Source organism: Antennarius striatus, chromosome 12 (assembly GCF_040054535.1).
Source record: "Antennarius striatus isolate MH-2024 chromosome 12, ASM4005453v1, whole genome shotgun sequence".
NCBI classification, from domain to species: domain Eukaryota; kingdom Metazoa; phylum Chordata; class Actinopteri; order Lophiiformes; family Antennariidae; genus Antennarius; species Antennarius striatus.
This window is the reverse complement of record NC_090787.1, coordinates 7,214,017-7,240,876: the sequence shown is the minus strand read 5'-3', so window position 1 is coordinate 7,240,876 and position 26,860 is coordinate 7,214,017. Positions and strand designations below refer to the sequence as shown.

The following is a 26,860-nucleotide window of genomic DNA, read 5'->3' as shown; positions in this document are numbered from 1 at the left end:
TTGAGTGTCACTAGCTAAGATTTAACCATTATGTGTGCTTTTTACTGAGTGAGATTATTTAGTCTGATGGAGAAAGCTTGTTCATCTCTCACAATGGAACTTTTCATTCATTTGTGAGAAAATTGAATCTGTGACTCAGCTCAAGTCCTTATCTGCCAATAGTCTCCTACTCTTCAATTGACGCTGTGATCAGAAATATGTATGACAAAGAAAATTTTGAGGGTCAAATGATTTGGAGTCATATTGAGTGGAAATTCAACATTATTACATGTCCTTGCATATGACATGGGTGCTATAAATTGGACGTAATCTTACAGTCTTACAGAAATCTTTCAAAAACACAGCTAACAGCAGAAGCAGTATTTTAAAAGCAATTCTTGGTTCTTATATTATCATTTTCACCAAGTAGTGGAGAAAAGAAATACCTGACTTTCATTAGCATGAAGGTAAATGAGCCAATTGTTTTGGTAATGTCTTGTCTTTATGCGATTTACTGCAAAAACATCTTTGAAATGTAGCTCCTTCATGTTTTCATTAGTTAGCCTGAGCTATCCTCAAACAAGATTTTTCTTTTGTTTTGCCTGAGATTCATCCTTACTTAATCGTGTTGCTAACAGCAGATGCTTTTCTCAAATGATCTTTTGTGTGTGTGTGTGTGTGTGTGTGTGTGTGTGTGTGTGTGTGTGTGTGTGTGTGTGTGTGTGTGTGTGTCTTGCTTTCAATGGGTTTTTGCATACAGCCTACTCAAGACATTGCACTCTTTTTTGCCTCACCATTATTTACAAATTCTAAAATGCTGCTTTATCCTACACAATGCAAGTTTTGATTTCAGATTGCCATCATGCCATCTATTAAATGATATGTCATGGAAAGAAATGCAGTCAACAATCAAGTGAAAAATTCAAATCAGTTCAACAGTTACGGTTTCATGTACTCAGCAGGGGTTTTCTTCCACCGTCTGTGAGGCCTAATTCTGCAGTGGTCAGGTTTTGCCTGGATCATTGAGCACATACTGTATGTACCATTACAAGTTGTGTTCCAGGAAAAAGCAACTCTTTCTTTTGAAATCAGGCACCCTTATGTGGTGTCAGGGTAAAGGAGCAAGAACGCATTAAATAGCTACTGCCAGGAAACCACAAAAACAGGTTTCTCTCCAATTTAACAAATGGAAGTGAGGGATTTCATTAAAAATGCACTGCAGACAAAAATACTTTGTCAGAAGTTCTTTGCTACATACAGTATAATAAAATAAGAAGTAGATAATCTGCATAGTGTTTTTTGCTGTGAACAGAGACAGGACTGAGATCCATCAGTGAAGAAGTGGACCAGAAATAAAAAAAGAGACCTTTTCTATTGGTCCACTTCAGGAGGACTGAGTTTATTTCCCTTAAAGAGGACTATATGTGAAAACACTCTGAATCTCTGCATGCTTGGATGGACTCATCACTTGTTTGTCCTGCCAGCTCACTGACTCATTTGATTTACGCAGTTTTCAGTGTGGCTCTTTTCCTGCAGAGGTTGCATCTGTGTTGGCTGCATTTATGCATGACCAGATGTTTTTATGGTGGCACCATTCAGCCGGAAATTGTGCAGGTATGATTAAAACAATGGAGACAAAGAGGGAGCCAGGATGTGCCTGGATGAGAAGGGAGGTGAGAAGACTCAACCACTTACTGGCAAGTGTGTAATAAAGAAAATGCTCACATTTCAAACATATCAGCTTATAATTTTTAAAAACAGGCCTTCATCTTGTTCTTCTTCTTTAAAATATTAATGAGGGTGAGGGCTTTAGAATTAAGATTCTAACATCTGCAAGGGAGAAGAACCTCAATGCCACCAGTGTACTACTCTGTGTGTGTGTGTGTGTGTGTGTGTGTGTGTGTGTGTGTGTGTGTGTGTGTGTGTGTGTGTGTGTGTGTGTGTGTGTGTGTGTGTGTGTGTGTGTGTGTTTTCTTCTAGCAAAACTAACTATATTTACCTTTCTCTGTTGAACTTAAGTGAATGCAGGACAGCCGGCCGCCTCTGACGGAGATTCCACAAATGTAGTGTATCATCTGCACAGGCTGTGACCAGCGCCCCCTAAAGGTCAGAAAGGGAAATGTTAAAATGTTATTGATAGATAATAGTATACAACTCCTGTAAACAAATGCTTGAAAGTTCATACGAAGTGCACGAGTTACAGTAACTGTAATTTAGTTAAACTATTAACAGGAGAATGGACCCGCCAAAAAAGACGGGTTCATTGAAACACTTCCATATTTGAATATGACAACGAACAAATTCTAGTAGCCTGTCTTTTGTGAAACAGCTTTCCTTAAATTAACTATGAGCATTTTTTAATTTTTTCAAACACCATTTGACACATTATAGTGAATGTATTGCGCTGAGTCCTGTGCAACAAACATTGGTGTTTCGAGTATAGAGAGACAATGGGCAACATCACAGACACAGCTGAGAGAATTACAATTGAATTAAAAGAAATGTAGTTGTTGATTAAATATTATCAATGAATACTTTAACATGGATGCTATTTTTAATGATGAGTACGGCACTGATAAAGAGCTTTATCATGTACAATATAGTCATACAAATAAGATAATAAAAAAAACATAACAACAACCATTATTTCTCTGTATTTCACTTGTTCTATGCAGGCGCAGTATTTAACCACGACAAAATTAAGACCCACAAAACCAGCAGACACATGTGTGTGTGTGTGTGTGTGTGTGTGTGTGTGTGTGTGTGTGTGTGTGTGTGTGTGTGTGTGTGTGTGTGTGTGTGTGTGTGTGTGTGTGCGTGTGTTTGTGTGTGTGTGTGTGTGTGTGTGTCTGTATGTGTGTGTGTCAGTTAATGGATCTATAGTTTGGAGTGTTTTCAGACAAATGTTCAATTTTTATAGTATGTCGAGAAGATTCTAAGTTTATATCCTCTTGCAATTATATTTCTGATATGGACTGGATGAAAATGGTCTGAGGGAAATTACATTATTTCATTTAGTCTACAGAAAACTGGATTGTGAGCACGTTTAAGGGAGTCAGATGTCTAAATTATTACTTTTCACACCTCTCATTCTGCACAGGAGAAAAAAAAAAGCTCTAATCACGATAAGCTTAGGACCATTAGTCTAATGTAATGTTTCAAGTATTTTAGTGATTACAGTCAAGTCAAAAAATAAACAGTCATTTTCCAAATCTGTTTATCTGTAATAAATCAATTAACCCTGCCAACATACAGTTTCTAAATTTAAGAGTGACATTAACTTTCCTTTGCTATCTGTGATTCTTACATCACACTTAACAACAGCTACTCCACAAAATCCTGTTTGCAAAATGGGCAATGAGGCATTGTTAATGATGAATAATTGATCTTGGTAGATGAATTCAGCAGAAATGAAACATGTAATAAGCAATCTAATTATTTGAACATTGCCATTTTGTTTGATACCATCCTCTCTCCTATAAACCTATAAAAAACAGTATGCCACTCATTAGCCATGTCAGCTCTGACTGATGGGATGTGTGCTGAAGATTACATAGTAATTTCAGGAAATTAGAATGTCTGAAAAAGGATGAATTTATTTCATTTTCTATTAGGTTTTACTTTTCTTTTCCTTTTTTATTTCCACTTTCCCCAAAATCCTCAAATTGGATTATTTGAACAAATGACTATAACTTGATTAGATATTCACAGGGAAGGAAAAGTTTTGCGATTTAGATGCAACTGTATTTCTGGTGTTACCATGTCATAGTAAAATAGTGAATCTGAGCATGTGTTATATATGTGTAATTTATGATAAAAGAGTAATTTTACATATTTAGTGCAGTGTGCTCATGTTATTTGTTCATTTCATTACCCTATTTGAACTTTAATTTATTCCAGAATAACATTTTCCATACAGGTTAGCCCATTAGATTTTTTTGCTGAAAATTGTTTGCTTACTGTGACTGTGGAACTCACACCACACAACTACTCCTTATTTTGTGATGGTAAACAGCTAATCAGGTCATAAATATAACTGGGCTTTGAATATTAATTAATTAGTAATTATAAAATACCATACAAATCTACTTCAGATGAAGTTAGTGTCTGCCGTGTCATGGCCCCAAATGAGGAACAGAAGAAACTGAACTCTAAGCACCGATCAACGGTGACGATCAATTTTGTTGCTTTGCATGCTCGTGTATATTATTTATACTCATATTGATGTGAATTGTCAACATACAGTACAATTGGTGGAAGATTTTCGTTTCATTTCAATTCATAAGTATGAAACGGCAATGCTTTTCTGAAACACAATCGAGGCACAGCATCTACTTGGTAGCCATCATGAACATCTTATTTCTCTTTATCCTCCATTCCATTCCTTTTGTATCACTGAACAATTGAGAGAAATGACCTAATATTTTTTTTTCATTGAGCCAGAGAGGTCAGATTCAGATTTCGGTCTGTGAAAATGACACTATGAGAAAAGTGAGTGAATGAATTTAAAGGAGAGCTGTCAGCCACCCACCCAATATGAATTCAAGAATGGCATCAGGATATTTGAAGATTTTTTTGCTTTGGCCTAACAAATAAAATACATTTTCCTTCACATTACAATGGATGGGCAAAATGCAAATTTCTGTTTGTGAGTTCTGCAGCAGGCCTCACTGCAGAACGCTCACATAAACCTCTTATTATGGGGAAGATAAATACTTTTAATGTGTTTCCTCATGATGTTTCCTCAGAGTAGTCTAAACATTTTTGTAACTAATCAATTAAATTATCCTGTCATTTATTGGTTAATAAAGTATATATTTAACACTTGACAGAAGACTACATTTCTTGTTAACAAACATGTCTTAGTGATGATCCTGCACACTCATCCAGCAATCGCTATCTTTGCCTGTCAGAGCAGTCTCCCATGTCCAGCCTCATCTGACAACAACCTTCAGCTGCCGCTGCAGATGTATTATTCATCGAGTAAAGTAATGCATTCATGATTGGCAAACAAACACTATAAATAATCTCTTCAAACCCTCCACTAAATCCTGAACATAAAAACACTGTCCTCACAAAATGTATATAGAGAAAAAGAGCTTCGTAAGGATGACATGGCATGAGATTATTCTTACCGAGATTTTTGAACTGTGTAACCCCTGAATGATACAGAGAAGATAAATGTGCTCATCATGAGTTTGTACATCCCATCGGAATAAGGTATTACACCTCACTGAATGTCAAGAGTCTAAATTTGCACGTCACCCATTAGCGATGTGGATGACAGCCCACGCATTGAATCGAAGAGAGGGCATTGACATACAGGACTGCTATTACTCACTCTGTTAAGCACTGAGAAGACTTACAGTAGACACTGAACGCTATTTGATGAACAAGTGTAACGGTTATGATAACTAACTTTCACCCAGATGCTCTAATATAGCAGACTTTTCTGTTACTATGGATTAGTGAGGACCCAAATCCACACAAGGAGGTGTGGATGTATCTGTAGATGACAGATACATGTCCAGGTGATTGTGTTGTCATGTAACAATAATTGGGCTGATGCCTACCGCATTGCGGCAGCAGGGGAATGCAAATAAGTTTCATGGAAAAGAGGCAGAGGAACGGAGAGGAGCTTCTCCTGAGAGAGATGGAGTTGTTATTCTTTTCTCACCCCTTACAATACCATTGGTCAATGGCCTTCTGTGTGCTGATCCTTGTTCTGAAATAAACACCTTTTGTTGTTTGAGTCCTGCTTCTGAGTCCTTGTTTGTTGGTTCCAGGAAACAAACTTAACTTTTGCTGCCTGCATTTTATTTCCATTGATCACTGAGATGACATTGACAAAATATTCAACATAACAAACTAATCTTGTCATGTAATGTGCCACAGTTTTCAGTTTACCAACGGAAAAGCTGCATTTATTGTGGAGCAACTGGAACTTTAGTTGAGTACAGTTTCCAAGTGGCTGGCCCATCAGTCATCTCACAGAAACATCTGGCATTCCCACACATACTTAGACCCCAGCACTCATAAAAAGTCAATACCTGCTACATAAACACCCGCACACCGCACCTCTTCAGGGCTGTCCACCCCCATTTGCATCAGACACATCACAAGTAGGCCAGTGAGTAAAAAAGTGGGCTGATAGAGCCAGTGGGCTCTAAATGAAGCAGAGTGGGCAAAGTAAAAAAAAAAAAAAGATTGCAGGGAGAGTGCTCAGATTACTGGAGAATGACGAAATGAGACAGCTGGTGTTCCAGACCTGTATGACTCGGTTCTGCGCCTTAAAACGCCCATTTTTCTCAGTTTTATATAATGACACGAAAAAAATTCTACTTTCTTAAATTATAAAATAATTTTAGGAAATAATTTGAGAAACATTAGATAGATGGATAATAAGTAATGGATAATAATATTTAAAATAATAGGGTTGCTTTGACTATATAGTATAATATAGTATAATACTATATAATATAGTAATAATAGTATCATTCAAATCTTTTATAAAAACAAAATCTGTTTTCTCTTGAAAATGAAGAAAATAGTTAGTGATGGTGATCTGCAACCCTGCATAACCAAATGTTTTGTACAAGTATGATGTAAAATTATAATCATCAGACTAATTCAGAATGAAGTTCAGAAAAAAGGTGACAGAGACAAGGCGACACAACTGTCTTTACCAGTTTCTCACCAATGAAGTTGTCATTTTCATGCTGAGGAACCACGTCATGTAAACATCAAATGTATGAGCATCCATCTGTGCCCCTATGTTTCCATGTGTTATTGGCACTCCAACAGGGACAAGTGGCAAAGCAAAAGCTGTCGTTTCAAACCTGATAGGCAAAAAATAAATGTTTTTACCTCTGTTAAGTAGGTTTAGCGATCCATCACTGTGTTTTTTTTTGTGGTTTTTTTGTTTTTTTTCATATCACTGTGTTTATGTGTCTGACTGGCAACAGGATTACAAAAAAAAATAATTTAAAAAACTGGATGGTTTTTCATGAAACCTGGTGGGAGGGTTAGGTATTAGACAAAGAAGAACACATCCAATTTTGAAGTGGCTCCAGACAGACAGTTGAATCCAGGATTTATTTTTTTATTGCTTCTATTAGAATTGCATGATAACCAATTTCAAATATGTTCTTTCATTTGTCAAGTAATGACCCACAAGGCATTACTTGTGGATTTGATAATAGTGCATGTAGTGTGATGTTGGATTGACATTTGTAGAAGTGTCATAAACAGAGCTACACACACTCATCTACCCACTGAGATAATAAGGATTTGAGTTGTCCCATTTCATTTTAACTATAGATCCTGTTTGAATGATTTATTTAGTGATTTCTGCAGTGAATCTGGATCTGGTGTATAAAACTCAATATGAAGACATGCATTCATTGGCTCTAACATCCCGCTAGTCAGAAAGACATGTTTTAGGACTGAATCTGTGGACTGCAATCTGCACACCACTGCTGCACTGACATGGATGTGTGGTAATTAAATATTCATGCCTTTCCTCGTATGTAGTGAAATGGATTTGTTTAAGGGATAGAGGTAGGAGAGAAGGTGGAGGAGGTCATCCCACCATGTACCTGTCCTTCAGGGAATCTCAGTGCAGATGTTTAAATAGCAATGTGCCAAGTGCAAATGCAGCACGCTCTTTGAGGGAATATGAGGTTATTCCAAATATTCCAATTCCAAAATTATTCCAATAGCCCAAAAAAAAAAAAAAATTAAGCTACTTGAGAAACACAATCAATTACACCTTACCAATTTTTTTTGCTGCCATTATGCATTGGTTTACTAGCAAAAGGGAGCTGGATACACCTGAAATGCATTTGCACCTCATTCACTACTGGCCATTTGGTCTTAATATTTCTTCTTCTTCTTCTTCTTCTTCTTCTTCTTCTTCTTCTTCTTCTTCTAATATTTATCATTGTCAGTAAATCTAATAAAATACTTCTCGATAAAACAATTTAATCCCACAAACTAATATATAATGATGCTACCAGTGCTTTAACATTCATTCATTTCATTTTCTAACCGGTTGTCCCGCTGCAGCGGGTCACAGGGAGCTGGAGCCTATCCCAGCTGGCATAGGGTGTGAGGCAGGGGAAACTCTGGGCACGACGCCAGTGCACCGCAAAGCCACACAGAGACAAACATGCATGCAAAGTGAAACCATGTAACAAACCAAAGACAGGATTAACAGTTATAAAGTTCTTCTTCCAATACACAGTTCAATTCATTTAATTAATCTCAAGAAGAAGACAAAGACATATGGCTCCAATTTTTGATGAGAATAGCTATGAAGGGGACACGTGGCTTTAAAAACACTGTTTTCCTTTCGTATTATAATAGTCTTCTTACCTCATTGATGAGGAACTGCAGCTGGAGAACAGCTGCTCCGCTCTCATGCTGACAGTAGCAGTCCACCCCAGGTCGTCCCAGTCTGCATCGCAAAGTCAAGGAAGTGTACGATAATAATATCCGCACAATACAAAAGCAGTAACATTGTTGTGGAAAAGGCATGAAAAACAGCAACCAGGCAGCAGTTACACTTAGACCTACCACAGTTCTTGAATTTCAGCTTTTGTTGTGACATAAAAGAACAAAAAATTCAATGCAAATGTCACACAGGCACTGAAATAATAGCTTAAATGCCATTATTGACGAATGCACTGGTCTTGTATAAGCAAGCAGTTGGGGAAATGTCATTCCAGGTAGCCCTATCAAGGATGACTGCATTTCAAAAAGTACATTGTGATGCTTCCTGGCTGCTGACACCCTCACTGTGCCCATCCTCCTCCCTTGGGGCAGTCGTGTTCAAAGCAAAACTCCTTGCAAGGTCAGGTGAGGAGCTAAGCCTTCAAGCACTTCATTAGAGTGAATGCTTAGATGTCTCTCCAAAAAAGCAGGTGCAGGAATTCCAATGCTTTAAAGCAAAACATCACTTTTAAAATTGTCACTATAAGGATTCACCTTTGAATTCCATTTATTTTATGATATGTACTGATTGAATAGGTTAGTCCATCTTATCCAGTTTAAATTAAAGGTACAGACACAGATTGATTCTAAAAAAAGAGAGCATGAGTTTTATTATTTGATGACTGCATTAGCTTTTGTTTACTGTATTGAATATATTCATGATTATAAACAAAGCTATAAATCACAGTGACATACCAAATACTCTCCTTCAACCAGGATTTATCCTGTTTGTTACATAAATAAAATTTAAAAAACGAAGAAAACATCCAGATTGATCACAAGTCTAAAATTACAATGGGGTAAATAAAACTAGTACTAGGATTCAGATAAATTCAATGCAATTGAGAGGATGGATTGTATAAACCTGCAAATCAATTCATGTTGAAAGGACTAGATTTCTGAAATCACTGGACTTTTAGAAAGTAATTAATATTTTTGTTATCAAGCATCATCAAGTACCACACCAGTAAAACAAAATCTGATTTTCTACAAAGGTTTGGATAAGATTGTTAAATAAGATAAGACTGTTCTCTATCTTAGTTGAGCTATCCAGCAAATATACCCTTTGATTACATTCTTACATTTCTGAAATAAAACAACCTGGGAAGTCTTCATGAGGCATCTGAAAAATAACAGAATTTAGGAAATATATGGTAATTTGGTTCGAAAGCAGGAATCGTTATCAGAGGAACTCAGATCCATGATAGCATCCCACCAGGCAGGTGGAAATCAGCAGGAGGGGGAAATGACACAACATGAAAACATAGCCAGTTGGATCTGGTGCTAAAGCAACAATAGATGGTTTAGAATTCAGTGCTGTTTCACACGAAGTCCCTCACAACATAATCACACACGATCAGCCTTTCCATAAACAACATAGTAGCTATTATATTATCAGCATCCTAATGTTGAAGCAGCAGCAGCTGCTAAAGTTTTCACTCTCATTTATTTTACCTCAACATTCATGACAGATTTTATCTTCTCTGTCACCTTCAACTTCTCATCATTTCATGAAATAGGAAGCTTTCATGCTGCCTCATATGATTGCATGCGCATATGAAATGTAGTAGTGCTCCCCCCACACCCTCTGCCTCTCTCCTAATCCCTCCAGGGATTTCTGTCCACCTCACTAGACATCGCTGACTTCCCACACCTTGCCAAGAGCTCAGGACACCGAGATTTCTCGGTATGAACAAAATGTGTATTCACTTTTAATAGAAGTGACTGAAAGTTTAATAACCTGCTGTTAGAGTAACCATCTGAAGAGATTAGAAAAAAAGGTAGAGTAGCTGCTCTGTTGATTTAGCACCTCAAATATATGGGATCAAAAATTATTTTGTGTAAATAATGATTTAAGATTTATCTTTGTTAGCATGGACAGTAAATCGGGAAATAAATCCTGTGGCTTACACATAAATAAATAGAAATGTATTAAATATTTCAAATTTGTTTGATAAATCACATTTAAACACTCAGTAGAATTAGAAAAGCCTCTGAATGAACAATATATCCTGTAACTCATCATCACATTGCTACCTGCATTCAGTTACACGTCTCATGCTGGAGTTGCACCAGATCTAAATCAGAAACACACTGATGATATACAGAATGAACATCTCATTTCTGAGTGTCAGTGCAGTCTGAAACCAACAGCGCAGAAACATCTACAGTCCTGCTAGACTGACTTGTAACATCTCAGCAGCAACAACAGCAGAGAGAAGACAATTCACTGTTCAAAATGCAATATTCGACCCTTGAAAAATGTTCTCTTGTCTTGTTTCACAATTGATTTTAAGACTTTGCAAAAAATGTTCCTATATGTAATAACCTGATAAATATCAGTTATATTATTGTTTTTCCTGTCATTTAGAATGCCTGATTACTATGCAGTTGTCATGGTTACATTAAAATTAAGATAAATAAGAGGTTAAACTATATTAATAATATATAGTTAAAATATGCGCTTTAAACAATATTTTTCATTACTGGTTAAATACTTGAAAACTGTCAAAAGTTGTGTAAAACATTATTGCTTCCTGTTTATGGTGTTTTTGTGTATAGTTTATATTATAATAAAGGGTTCAACTCCAGACATACTCCCGTTAGCCTCCGTTAGTGAGAATCATAATTATTTCCTAGACTGTTAATTTACACGGAGACGGCTCTTTCACCATATAAGAGTGTATTTAAGTTTGAATAGATTTAAGTCTTTAAGTCTTTATTTATAGTTAAATAAAGGGTTTAATATTTTACGAGCCGATGGTGAAAGGGTTACATACAGTATATAAACAAATATGCAAAGAATACTGTTTTTATGGTGACATTTTTTCGGTCCATTTATGATGAAGGCTTTACATTACATTCAGAAAATACAATGCAACTCTTTTCAGTTCAGTGTTAGGGCAGTCTTCTTCAAATCACACAAGTCATGCTGCCAATCAGCATTCTGATGTTCTGACCCAAGAGAACACACTTGATGCTATCATACTGATAAAATAAATGACTTGTCAAAACCCATTAAAGCATTTATTGCTGCCGTGGTTGTTCCTGAATCACAAAATAGAAACGACACAGATATGGTAAATAGTTCTAGTGTGATGAAATAAAGACATTTGTAAAATATAAAAATATTTGTATATTAGTTCTTGCAGATATTGTCACGCTATTGTGGAACTGACCAGAGAACTTTGGGAATGTATTAAAATGCAATGAGTGTTTCTGTATTAAGGTACTCAATGAAGAGAAAAAGGCAGGTTTGTATTTGTCATTCAAGTGAACGGTTGGCAACAAACTCAATTTATCATCTACAATCATCTCTCTAATCATTTGTTGACTGACAGGCAAGCTTTTACTCAAACCCTATTCAAATTCACATCACACTACGAACATGTAAAACTCCAAACACAAAGCTTGTATGGTGTTGTCCCCCGCATCCCTCCGGGAGGCAAACGCTTGCACCACTGCCAGCCAACAACAGAAAATGCTTAATAGAAATTGCTCGACCTGCATGTGGCGTTAGATGTTGGGAGGATATTTGCAGAGAAAATTGGGGAGCAGCAACAAATAAATGTCATGAATTTCAATGAAAACACATGTTGCTTGGGATGCAAAGCTGTAGTTGGGGTGGATGGCTGATGCAGATGAAATACACCATCCTGACACACAATACCTGCACAGCAAAGCAGTTGTAGAATCTATGCAGCTGCTTAAGTTTCAGATGCAATGGTGACTTTTACAAAGGAACTGTTCAAGTGAGATCACTTAAGGTCAATTTTTTGAATTGATTGGAACTTCTTCAGCATCATCTCCCTTTATCTGCGTCCTACTGGAATGCAACAACGAATCATTGCTCCTTAGTACGAGGTGGTTTTGTGCTTCATAGCATCAGCAACAGGACAATGAGTTACAGCATACATTAACATTTAATCAACAACCAGCTCTTGTTATTTCAAAGACTTGCCTCAAAGCTCTGATTAATGTAGCACATAGCTGTTAATCACTTCCAGCGTGTGTTATACTGAAACGAAGAAGTAGTGTAGATGTTAAATGAGGCACAAATCTGGGTCTAGGAGAGTGAGAGTATTTTACTCATTTTTTAGGAGATCGTGAGATCTCTTTAGTTTATTAGTGTAGCTTAACAAACTTAACTTGGAAATATTACCAAATACCCTAAATTGTTTTTAAAATGATGCAAACTATGACAGATATTTTAATTTTGTAATGGCAGCTAGTAAAGAGGAGAGAGTAAAATGATTGGAGTAGGAGAAAATCTTTCAATCACATCTTTGCATGGTGGGCTAAAATTGCCAATTTCTAAATTATTTATGTAAACAAAGTGGATTGAATGAGCAAAGGCCAATCAGCCACTTCCAGTACTAAATCAACATTAGCAGGCTCTCATCTAAATCATGTCTGATGGGAAAGCTTTGTGCAGGCCAGTTCAGGCTGGTCTAGTCTGGTTGTAATGTACACTCTGGCTTTTTATTTACCTGCAGCCTTTCTTTGTTCTCAAACTTTGACGTTAATTATTTCCGACATTACCCTATGCTTCCTTTCTCCAGTTGTGAATAACTGCTGGGCGGGAACATTATTTCTGTGTCACAGAAAATTGAGTGGAATTGGATGAAATGCACGCGAGTTAAGAAAACACATTCCTCTAAGATAGTCTTCGAAACATGTGGCATTCTCTATTCTCAGCCACAACAATTGAATATTGACTTTTGACTTAGGTATTAAAGTAGAGCTCTTTTCTCTAAATCAAAATTTAAACATACAAAACTGTGGATTAACTTTCTATGTTGACATTGTGAGGAGATGGCGGCATCATTGACAACGTCAGGTGTGCAATCTCATCCGTCTGCTATTCAGCACAGTCAAGTACTGCGAGCCCCATATTAGAAGCTGATCGCAGGAAAAAAATTTAGATTTTTATTGTAATTTTACTGTAATTTTTCATGTTGAATCATTAACATGTCACTGACTGCTGGTTTTACATTTAGGTAGTATGGTGATGAAGTTGTGGGATCTATCACCTCTCAGCAGAAAGCTTGATTTTGACCTGAATCCAGATTTGGCCTTCTGGAGGATGTTTGCTTGCTCCCACGTCTCTGGTTTGGTGCCTAGCAGTAAACAGTTGAACCCAAAGTTAAAGATCTATAATAGTTTTAATAACTGTAAATACACTTATGGGGTCAAGGGGAAACTCATTAACTTTGTATGCACACTCCAGGCTATTCTCTCACATAGATTGGCCCTTTGTTTTCAAAAGTTTGACACTGATTGATGTATTTGGTTTTGTACTCACATTATTTGGTTGTTAGTCTTAGAAATGTAACATACAGCATCAATCCACAGTGCTTACATGACATCAATTAAAAAGTGGATGCTGTATTTGATGGAGGAATGATGTTGAAAGACCCCAGTGCGTTTATTTCATGGGAGAAGACTTACATTAACAGAGCTCAATTTGATTCTGTGCATATGTTCCCAATAGAGACTTCAAGTGTAAGTGAGGAGGAGTGAATACGTACAGTATACGCACATTAAAACACCTTATGGATTTCTTGTGTAATTTGTTGGCTGTCAGAGTGTTTTCTGCCTCATTAAATACCTGGATTAGTGTGTTAACACACACACATGATAAACAGCTTCCCTTTACAGTGAGCATCTTTATAGAAATGGCTGCATTTACAGTTAGTTTACAGTTAAATGTAAAGCAGATCTAAGTTAAGATTAGGCTCAGTTTGTATTAGGGTTTGTGGTCTAATGCTTGTTATGACTAGTTTATCATGAAGTATACATGATATACGAAAACTAATCTGAAAATAAAATGATTTTCAAATGCATAGAAATAAATGTGAACACTAAACAAATCAGGTATTAATTTTTGTGTTGAAAGTCATTGACCATCAGCTTCCACCTTCTCCACAACCTGAACATCACAGGTGCAACCCCCTCGGTTCTGTTCACCTTTATTTGGTTCATGAGCAGTATCACATTACAGTTTTTTGTCATCACCAGCTGTCTTGATCGGTTTGGGTAATTTCAAATAATACCTGAAAACAAAACACAGGACTGTAAATTGTGCTAACATGTGTTTTGGTAGTAGTTAAGAGCAGCTGCTATAATAACTATCAGCTACCGTGATTGCAATAGCAGATGTCCATTATTTTGTTATGACTGATTACTGTGTTTTCTTCCTCGTTATTTTACTTTCAAAGAAAGGCTGATTTGCATACAACAACTCTTCAAGTACAACACGGCCTCCCACGGTTGTGTTCAGGAACGGTGTTGATTTTGTTGAGGTTTCACACCAGTAATCAGCATCATGTTTGAGATAAATTTGATGATTGCGTAATGGCTGTCACACCATCATGGGAGACAATTGTTAATCACGTATGGGTCTCACTGTCGTCAGTGAATCATAATGTCATAATTCAACTTAATAACTACACGAGTAGAAAGATGACAGCAAGTGGATAAATTTTGATGCTTTTGGATGAAGACGTGTTTGTGACAGCGTGGTAAAATAAGGAGCATGTCGATGTGAAGGTGTGAAGGAATCAACTGTGGGGGGATATTTGTAATTCTTTTGGTTTTACATTAGATCTGACATTTAAAATCTTTTAGTGTTTGAGTCCAACCCTTTGAGTTATTACTGGGAGTAGCTGTAGCTCGGGGGTAGAATGATCACTTATTGGAAGGTCGACGCTTTGATACCCAGCCCCTGCAGTCTACATGTTGAAACGTCCTTGGGCAAGGTCCTGAGCCCCTGATTGCTCCCAGTGGCTGTGAAGAAATGATTTGTGTGAAGGATCGCCTCTTTGTGAATGGGTGATCCTGGCAGGTATTGTAAAGTTGAGTGGTCAGTCAGACTAAAAAGGCACATAAGTATGGCCCATTTACCTTTTCACCATCTACTGGGTACAATCACAGCTAATGGCTGCAGGCAAAGTTGATAGAACTTTAAACTGCAATTGTTTTCTACGTGCTGGATCCATTTTTTTAGACCTAGCTTTATGGATGAGCTTGATAATTGATCCCATCAGGCCACTTGCTTGTTACACCCAATTGTACTTGCATGGGCTGTACAATTGTCAGGCTGTACAATGGCTGTGCCCCCCCCCCTCCACTCCCCCTCCCCAAAAAAAGCCTCCAAAGAAAACTCTAGATTTCTCCAACCAGGGATTTTAATATACTGTGTTTCAAGTTTCAGTATTCACACTCTAACTCCATTAAAGACATTTAATTCTTTGAAAATCACACCACAGTGGTTTTCATTTGAATTCACTGAGACCTGGTATCTGAATGTAATTGACGTGGCGTCCTCTCATCATCTCTCTGTCTCCTTCACCCACACTCTCGAGCTCTCTTTCGTATGAATTAATTTAATCCTGCCTTCATTACTGCTTCTCTTTCCCTTTTTTGCAGGCATGAGTGTGACTGCGACGGGGGTGTATAATGATTATTTTGTGCGTGTTTAATAATGCCAGTGAAGCATTGGGGACAAAAGCTGGGCAATTTAGATGTGAGTGTAAACACCTCACAGCAGAGTGGAAACAAAAAGACATCAGATTTGTGTGATCGGCTGGCGGTTTGTTGCATACTGCGCACAGTTCCGTACATTTGAATTCTACCGTGGTTTCTTCCCGCAGAGTCGGCTGACAGTTACACTGCGTTGTCATAAAACTTAAATGGCCCTTGATTGCTTACATAGCAGGTGATAATGGTAGAGAGGCCTTGCTTACATAAATTGGGAAAACAAATACCTTCTAATGGTTAACAAATGTTTTTAACAGTGACAAGTTCACAATTCCTTTTTTCAACCATCAGCAGCGGAAATTAAAGTTATTTTTGCTAGTTACACTATCTGGTGTTTCCACACCGACATGTTCAAATGAAGGACATGATGGACTTTACCATAGTATGTCTGCTGACAGTCAGCAGACATAATCTTACATAGTCAGCAGACATACTATGGTAAAGTGGACTAACTAACAAGCGGACGAACGGACAAACACACAAACGCTGACAATAGTTAGTGACGTTGAGACTGTCTCCTTCCCTCAGATTTTTAATAAAATGGCCCGGGACATTACCCATGTGAATCTTACTTCTGCTCTTATCACCACTGACAAGGTGCTTTTCAGTGAAGCACCTGATCAGGTTATCCAAGACTCTATACCTGAAAGCATCCCAGTTATTGTATCACATCGTGTTTATAGGTCTTTACCTCCCAGATTTATTGAGACGCGGCATCTGATTAAGATTAATACATCCTCAGCTGTTAAACCGTCTAATAATCATGTTAGTGACACTACCACATTTCAATTTGGCCTTTTAAATATTAGATCAATGTCATCGAAGGCCTTGCTTGTGAACGATTTAATTCTTCAGCATGGCCTGGATATGATTGCTCTATGTGAAACATGGCTAAAACCAAATGTCTTCTTACCGTTAAATGAAGCTTCACCACCTGATTTTACATATGCTCATGCCGCAAGGGCTGATAAACAGGGTGGAGGTGTTGCTTTAGTCTACAAATCTATTCTGAACCTGACTTCAAATCTAGATATTCATTTTACATCTTTTGAGGCTCTTGTTCTAAAACCATCGCCTACAGCTGTAAACAGCAGGCTTTATCTTGTAGTAGTCTATAGACCGCCTGGTCCCTATTCTTTATTCTTAGAAGAATTTGGTGAATTCATTTCGGATCTAATTACTCAATCTGATGAGGTTATGGTGACAGGTGATTTTAACATTCATTTAAATAACCCTAGTGATCCGTTGTGTAAAGCTTTCCTAACCCTCCTGGACATGTTAGGTTTCACTCAGTGGGTTCATGAAGCAACTCATTCCAATGGTAATACCCTAGATCTGATTCTATCGCGTGGTATAAATGTTACTGCTGTGACTGTCTCTCCTCTTACGTCAGTGATATCTGACCATTTTCTTATTACTTTTAAAGCAGCCTTTACTTGTCAAAATAGCATTACTCCTGATTTAGTCACTACTCGCCATATCGGCTTGTCAACGGTATCTAAACTTAGTGAGCTTCTACCTGAGGTATTGACTCCTTTTACTGTAGCAACAGGATCAATCGAAAATTACACTAGTGATCTAAACTCAGCTCTTTCTAGTCTGTTGGACTCAGTTGCACCTCTAAAAACTAAAACCATAGGGGTGCGCAGGTCTACACCATGGTTTAACGAGGAGACACGCGCTCTCAGACGAGCCTGTAGGAGTTTAGAGCGCAGGTGGCGTAAATCTAAATCTAAATCATGCTACATCTCTTGGCACGAATGTGTCTTAAATTACAAACGTGCTCTGTCCACCGCTAAAGCTGCCTATTTCTCCAGATTAATAAGTAAAAATAAACACAACCCTCGATTTCTGTTTAATACTGTAGCCAGATTGACCCAGAAACAGTCAACGGCAAGCAGCTTGTTATTGGCGGCTGATGATTTCCAAGATTTTTTCTGCCGTAAAATTGATAACATTAGACATGAAATAACTTCTTCAGCTTCACCTGGATCAAAATTTGATGTGGTTCCTTCTCTGGGTGTTAAAACCCAACTTTTCTCTTTAACACACTTTGAGAATGTCTCTCTGGTAGAATTAACAAAGTTGGTCTCATTCTCCAAACCTACTACATGCCTCTTAGACCCTCTCCCTGCTAAATTAGTTAAAGAATTATGGCCATTGCTGGGCCCTACTATGTTAAATGTAGTTAATCTTTCTCTTGCAACTGGTGTTGTTCCCACTAGCTTTAAAGCGGCCGTGGTTAAACCTCTGCTTAAAAAGCCACATCTCGACCAAGAGTCTTTAAATAATTATAGACCAGTTTCTAACCTTCCATTCTTATCTAAAATACTAGAAAGGGTGGTATCTCAACAGCTCTTAGATTATTTATCATTAAGCGGTCTTTTCGAACCATTCCAATCAGCTTTTCGGGCCCGCCATTCCACTGAAACAGCACTTACCAAAGTTGTGAATGATCTCCTATTAAATCTGGACTCTGATACCACTTCTGTTCTCCTTCTTTTGGATCTTAGTGCAGCATTTGATACTATAGATCACTGTATACTCCTTGACCGACTGGAGAGACAGTTTGGTGTCTGTGAGTTAGCTCTGGCTTGGTTAAAATCTTATCTATCTGATAGGACACAATGTGTCTCCTACAATAATAAAACTTCTGCCTTCTCCGACGTCAAATATGGCGTACCTCAGGGGTCTGTCCTTGGTCCTCTACTATTCTCCCTGTATGTTGCACCTCTTGGTCAAATTATACGCAGCTTTGGAATAGGTTTCCACTGTTATGCGGATGACACACAACTTTATATGCCTATAAAAGCAGATGATCGATCTGAATTGAGTAAACTAGAGGCCTGTCTTTCTGCTGTGAATAGTTGGATGTCCAGTAATTTCCTGCTCCTAAACCCAGACAAAACTGAAATGTTAATCATTGGCCCTGCACGACATAGTAACCAATTTCAAAACCTAACAATATCTGTAGATAACTGTCTTATAACCCATAGTTCAACAGTCAAGAACCTAGGAGTAACGTTAGATTCGACTCTTGCCTTTGACAAGCATATTAAAGAGGTGACAAAGATCGCCTTCTTTCATCTACGTAATATTTCCAAAATTAGGTCCTCTTTAGCCATGGCTGATGCTGAAATTTTGATTCATGCCTTTGTGTCCTCTAGACTTGACTATTGTAATGTTCTGTTATCAGGGTTGCCTCGGTCTAGAACTAGGGGCCTTCAGATGGTTCAGAACACAGCAGCAAGAATATTAACTAAAACTAGGAAATTTGACCATATCACCCCAGTTTTGGCTGCATTACACTGGCTCCCGATTCATGTTAGATCCGATTTTAAGGTACTCTTACTAACATACAAAAGCCTTAATGGGCTTGCACCAACCTATCTGTCTGATCTTGTTAAACCTTATACGCCGACTAGGGCTCTCCGCTCTCAGAATACTGGTCTCTTGTGTGTTCCTAGATTTAAAAAGAAGTCAGCTGGCCAGAGGGCCTTCTCCTATCGTGCCCCTTTCTTGTGGAATAACCTCCCTATAAATATTAGACAGTCTGAATCTGTAAATGTCTTTAAATCTAGACTCAAAACATATCTGTTCGACCTAACATATAAGTAATATCGGGGATGGCGGTCTCAATGTTTAGGTTTAGCCTAGTCCTGCCGACGAGTCATAGGATTTCTTAGTTAGGCCCCTGCCTCCCATTAATTCTCTGCTGTTCTGGTCCCTCTAGCACCACTCTCGCCCCTGCTATCTCTGCTATCTCTGTTTCTCTTCCTTCTTCTGCTGTTCTCTCTCACAGGCCTTTGTGTGGTGGATCATCGGCAATCGGCTACCTCTGTCTGCTTCCATGGCTGGCGATAGCACAAGCTGTACAGTGGTCCTGTTTCACCATCCACTAGGGGAGTGCTGGTTCTGCCTCATTTGGTTCTGCTGTGGTTTTGGGGTTTTGCCAGAGTAACCTTGACTTTAACTTTTTTGAGCTGAATGACTTAGGCACTGTTTGGTCTGTCCTCAGAGTGGTGGATCCTCAGCAATCGGTGACCTCTGTGTGCTTCATCGGCTGGTGGTGACTCGCTCTACTGGATGGATCGGCATGCCTTTGTTATACATTTATTGTTACTGTTATTGTTACTGTTATTATTATTGTGTTGTTAATCTGTACATGCGGTATCTATTGCTTCGTCTGTCCACTCCTGGAAGAGGGGTCCCTCCTCTGCAGTCTTCCTGAGGTTTCTCCCATCCATTTTTTCCCCTGTTAAAAGGGTTTCTGGGGGGAGTTGTTCCTTATCCGATGCGAGGGTCGCACTGCTTGCAGTGCACAAAGGTCAGAGGGATATCGTCCATGTGCAGATTGTAAAGCCCTTTGAGACATTGCTTGTGAATCTGGGCTATATAAAAATAAATAAACTTGAAACTTGAAACTTGAAACAATTACAATACATAACCGCTTTGAAGCGGAATGTAAAGATCAGGTACGACTGATCTGTGCACTAACTGATCCAATTTTTCAAATCCAAATATTATCGATGGGTATTTGGAGTAATCACAATAACATAGTTACTAATATAATTATGGTTCCTCTGAGGGGGTGGCTGTGCTGGATTGATTCTTGTCAGAAACCGTACCGAGTTGAGATAGAAACTTGTCTCATCATCACGCAGTCACCATGTGAAGCTGACATTTATGCTTACTGGTGTTTTGACTGCTAGGGTACTGATACATTTATACCTCATTACATCAAAAGCAGTGATCTGACAATCTGCAAGTGTTTTCACATTAGCAATACAGACTGTTCATATAATCAGTTCAGATATGACGTACTGAAAGAGAAATGTCAGAATAGTCCAAAGACCAGCCTATGATTACAGCTTTTAAAGAAATGCCACTACTTCTTCTTCCTCTGAAAAGACGACAGCAGAGAAGAAGCATTTGTTTTGCTCATACTCTCATAACTTAAATATCGGCGTATGTAATTAGCTGTTTGACTCACGTCAATGTGATTAAACTGCCAAACCGCATCTACTATCTGCCGACAACCTCAACCATCTCACGGAGACAAATGTCACAATCTGTACTCAATAATGATTCAATTGATTTTTGTGGGTCAACCTTTTTGGATGTTTTATAACATACTGTAGAATCATTCTGACCATCTTGTATTGAGTCCCTTCACGTTTTGTGCTTCTGCTGGATTTTTTAAATTTCATTTACTTTTCTGTGAATATATTTTAACTTTAATGCTTTTCCTTTAAAAATACTGTCAGCTGTAAAAGTCATTATTTTTAAGATGATTTAGTCTTTTGTCTACTTTCATTATCAGTTCTCAGTAAGTAGGAATGATGTCTTTTGTATTGTGTGAATCACAATGATTTACTTATGCAAAAATTCATGTAAAACTTCCCATGATGTGCCAAAACACTTTTATTCCTTTATTAATTTAAATTTACTATTTCCTAAAAATTCTTGGTGAACTGAAAATTAAAAAGCAAAGGCTTTTATCTCTTTTTTTCACATTAATTCCCTCTGACTACAATATTTTTTTCAATTCTATAAATTAATATTTTCAGAGAGCCATAGTAAACTAATTAGGATGAGTTATTAGGATGAGACACAACACCTGGGTTAATCTGCTGAGACATTCTTTTTGGGAGTTTCAAAAGGACCTGAACATAAGACCACCCCCTCTATTCAGAGATGGCTTCTCCACTCTGATGTGGAAGGCTTCTTTCAGTCCTCTCTCAAACCATCTGTCTTCGCTGTCCAAGATCTGAACATCGATGTCCTGAAATGAATGTCCCTCTTCCTTGAGATGAAGGAAGACTTCTGAGTCCTGTCCTGATGAGTTGGCTCTTCTCTGTTGAGCCATGTGCCTGTGTAGTGGTTGTTTGGTTCCCCCTATGTAGACATTTGAGCATTCCTTGCTGCATTTGACTACATACACCAGACTCCTCTTCTGACTGAGTGTTGTGGGGTCTTTTGGGTGGACCAGTCTTTGTCTGAGGGTGTTGCCCGGCTTACATTACACAGGAACCAGGGGACACTCGACACATATGGGATCACTATACCGTTACGCTTGCTCTCTTTCCATTGTGTCCTAACTGGGTTATTCTCCTTTCTGGATCTTGTGTGAGCCTTCACAAAGGTCCAGTCAGGACATCCTCAAGTTTTCAGTGCTCCTTTCAGGTGTTGGTGTTCTTTTACTTGGTCTTGGGTACTGGTTGCTAGCTTGTAAACTGTTTGGGATGTTGCACATGCACAGAGCATTTGATCTGACAGCTGAAAATGCTTGTGTGGCATCGATCACTGCCTCCACTCCACTGCTTACTCTTTGTTTGACACTTTCTCACTTCAGTTCAAATTAATAATTTGTATAGATATTTTAACTGTTCATAGTGCGCGTATACACACACACACACACACACACACACACACACACACACATGCTCTCTCTCTATCACTCTCTCACTCGCTAGAAAAATTAAAAAAGGAAAAAAAATTAAAAAGACAAAAAAATATATTAGAAAGTTGTGTTGAGCATGACAATTCTTTTTCATGCATACTTTGTAGTTCATAATTTCTTATTGCATGCGTTGTATTCATTAATGCACTTTATGATCTGAGTTCATAAAAAACTTGTCCTGTAAATAGTTCCTTTACTATTGTGATCAAAAGCATTGAATCTCAATTCTGAGGCTGTTTTGTAAATACTCATTCATACACTTAAGAATATTCATGTTCTGAGTTCATAAAAAACTTGTCTGTAAATAGTTCTCTTTTGTGATCAAAAACATTGATTTGAATCTAAATTTTGAGGCTATACTGCAAATACTTTTAAAATAAACAGTAAATATAGCAACTTGTGATCAATCCATATCAATTTCAGACTTAAAATAATGTACCGATTTAAGCCCCACCCATTTCCAGTCAAACCACACCGACTTTGTTTAAGTCCCGCCCATTCTGAGTACAGATACAGATACAGATCATTTAGATGGTTGAACAGATACAGATAGATAGTGGTGTACTCGCTCATCACTACTATAAATGTATTATTAATTGTAACCATCAAGTATTAACATCTGTGGGGGTGTGGGGGTGTGCGCGCTAGCCTCAAATCTGAACGATGCTTCCCAGGTAATATTTTGTGACTGATGGAGCAATAGTATCGTGGTAATTGATTCTTACCAAGATGCTATTTTGTGCTGGGAAGTACTCTATTTACCATTTATAGAATCATTTTTTCATACGCTGCTTGAATTGAGCATTGAGGCATAAGCTACTCCTTATTTCACTCAGTAGTTTTTCATTTAGAACTGCTGCTCAAACAGGATTGGAACCAAATAGCAGGCAGTAATTTCCTTCTTGCAGGTATTGCAGTTGATCCAGTTTGGGAGGCTGCAGCTCAATAGAGGCTATTTCAAACTATTTAGGTGTCAAAACAAAGTAACGCACGGATGCCTAGTCTTCAAAAATAAATAAGAAAACATTTTAATTATAACCACATTCTTTGTGATGAATTATTAATTTGGGTATTAAGTCAAACTAGCCTAACCTATCTAGCACTGATCTCAGTGGGATAAACATTTTTGTTGACAAAAGAATGATTAGGAAATTCACATACATTAACATTCAATGTTCCTGTATTTTATATTCCTCTGCTGTCATTATAGTAGTACTGTGGTAGTAATAGTACCAGTAGTAGTAGTAGTAGAAGTAGTGTTGATGCTATCATTGCAAAATGAATGCCTAATTTTTGGACATATTTCCAGAAAGGATTGTTGTGCATAAGCAATTACAGACACATGTGCGTTTCCAGTGTCTTTTGTACTCTGCTGGCTGCATTTAAATGAGGAGCTCAGTGTGTAATTAACCTTCACAACGCATGATTTGTGTAGTTTAATTGGACGTCCAGGAGCGCGAAACAAGTCTGTAATAGAGATTCTTACAGGTCAGCAAACTCCAGGTGTCAGTCTGACGTTCGAATAGATTTAGTGAGATAAATACCAGATTTCAAGTATTTCTGTACATGACAAGTGTGAAAATCAGCACTTCTTGAAAGGAACACAGTTAAACATTGTGGCTAATAACAATACAAAGTGCTATAGTTGATGGGGAAAAAAGTGACATGTATATTTTAAAAAAGAAGGGTTTTCAGGAAGGAGAAGAATAACTGACATGTGAATGGTCTGCATTAGAACATCAGAGCCCCTGTATGTCCAGCCCAGGTTTAAATTGTTTGCACATAAATCTACAGAACAAAATCCTTCCATCGATGTTATTGAATGCCCGTTTGCTGTTTTCATTTAACTGACCTGACATTTTCAGCATTTTTTTGTTTTTTATTGTTTACAATACTGCATCCATTGGAGAACAGCGTCAGTAGAATTGAAAAGTAAAATAATATTTGTGACTAGTTTCACAAATAAAGACAAGATAATCAGCAGCCTCTAATTAGCACATTATTTGCACTAGTGTGAAGATGCCAAATGGAACCAAAGCATAGAACAGCCAATGAGGTTTTAGAATGCTAATGTCTTATTAATGGTCATATGCAGCTGTTCTTGCATGCATAAAGTACAGCTGAAGGAATGGAAAGCCTTTAATTAAATGTATGTGTTTCCACGCAGAATTTGTATAACAGCTCAATTTAAATATTATGAAGCCAGTGCGTGTCACGATTTTCATCATGAGTGGAGTCTTTTTGTTCCTTAAACTGTACTTGGATTTTGACAGTAGTTAACATACAACCTGTGATATCTGCCCCTTCCGCTATGAATGCCACTAAGTAGACAAACAAGACAGATTTTTAAAAAAGCAGCTCCTGTAAAAAGCGCAGATGGTCAGACATGGTTTGCTGCTCCTGATGTGAACCCGTAATAAACCATCTTTCCTAGCAAAGCTAACCCTGGGGAAAATTTATTTTGGCTCTCATCACAAAAAATAGATAGCAATTTGATGATACACATTAATTTAGAGACCATATTTTTACTCTGCCAACACTCGAAGAAGCCTGTGCATCTACATTCAAAATATTTTAGCAATGAATTATGAGTGAAATGCATTTTCTAGGTCTATGAAAAGCAAGACTGAGCTGCTTTTACTGAGGAATCAGTAAACTTTCTGTAAAAATAGATGCAGTGTTCTTGTGTTAAAAAGGCATTTGATACATAAAAATGAATTTTAAAACACTAAATGTTTTACAGTTTTTAAAATTAAATGACAATCTTAACTGTCAAAAGAATTGGCTACTTTATCACTTAGCTTACCACTGCAATTAATCCAAAAGGTATCTTTACAATAAAGCCATAAAAACATTGGACAAAAAAGCCAAACAAGGACAATTTCTGTGGTATTTTATGCAGGATTCATTGATTTTCCTAGTTTTATAAATGAATGGACATGCTCCTTCACCTCCTAGTAAATAAATCAGAGCTGCAGTATATCCACCGCAGCCGCTTCCACTGGTGACTGTAAAGTTCCACCCTGTAAATGTCCTTGAACTGCCTGAACCGCTGAAGTCTGCTGCAGGGTTACAGTATGTTGGTGTATAATTTTCTGTTTACGGTTGACATAAAAATGATGAAAGAGTGAATTATTAAAACCTTTATTTCTTTACTCATGAACCTATATTTTCTATTTCCTCGTATGTCCCTCCCCCTTTCCATAAGATCAACTCGGGGAGGGGGAGTGGATTTGGGGGGTCATAGTGGCGTTTAATTAAATGTCCACTGCATCCACACTGGCCATTTAAGAATCACATACAATCACACAGGAAATACACAGCTTAGACAACACAGCCTCTAGAAACTCAAGAGGCTGTATCGCTTTCTGTGGGTGAAGCACAATTTGACAACAGGAGATATCGATTCAGCTGCCTCCAGGCTTTTTATAGAAGCCAGCACCACCATTACAAGTCATAACCACCTAAACCTGCCTCTTTGCCTTACCTAATGCCTCGGTGACTATGCAAGAAAGTTTTCTGCAGGAAGACAAAACCTGGTTTGACAGTACCTGCGAAACAGGGAACGAAAAAAAAGGCAGAGGGATGTACTGAAGAAGATGTGAAGGGTGTTGCTTATTCTCTTTTGTGTATATAGACATTCAGCCATGCTGTTCAGTTTGGACATGGTAACTTATCTGTTTTCATGTGTTTGTTTGAATGTATGTGAAGCCAGAGCTCATATTAAATTATTTAAGGAGAACATTTGAGATTGGGTTTGAATTTGCTAATTGTTCTCAAATAGTTTCAGTCTTAAGTACAGAATTAAATATATGTTTATTGCACTACATGCTGTGTATGGGTCAGGAACCTTTAATATAGGTAGTATTTGTAGAAGAGAGGAATAGTATTGTGCTGTGGTGTCAAACAATGCTGTATAAGACCAAAAAAAAGTTTTCTGAAACCAGGTAAGAATGTGAATATATTCATCATCATTGCCTGCAAAGGCACAAATGAGTGAGCACTAAGAGCTTTTGAAAGAACCCGTTTCTGCATTACCGAGGTCTTCTCCCTCTTTGAAATTAACGCTTCCTTCGTGAAGACAGTGCCAATGTTTTTCTTTGCGTCATCGCTTTTTGTGGAACTCAAATAGATTAAAACATAGAAATCAAATGGAAAATGATTTTGTAATTATCATGGACTCCTTTCCCCTATCTGCAGTGTCTTTGTACTTGTCGGGTTGTCAGGAACGCTGACTGCAACGCTGTTCCATGGCCAAACAGCAGTGAGAAAGCTGTATGTGCCACTCATGCTATTAGTCATGCATGTCGTCTGATGCGGGAGCTCAGACAGTTACTGAGCTTGTCAGATATTGTTTTCCTCTGTTCAATTATGTGTATGCAC

General features: G+C 37.8%; 1 protein-coding gene across 1 annotated transcript in view; it reads right to left on the bottom strand.

The window, feature by feature from the left end:
* stxbp5l (syntaxin binding protein 5L) overlaps positions 1-26,860 on the bottom strand; it is a 110,838-nt gene that overhangs the window by 47,155 nt on the left and 36,823 nt on the right. The window contains exons 3-4 of the mRNA XM_068329410.1: positions 8,356-8,437; positions 1,979-2,079 (exon numbers count right to left, since the gene is read on the bottom strand). Of these exons, the coding sequence (XP_068185511.1) occupies positions 1,979-2,079; positions 8,356-8,437 (183 nt within the window). The remainder of the gene's footprint in view (positions 1-1,978; positions 2,080-8,355; positions 8,438-26,860) is intronic.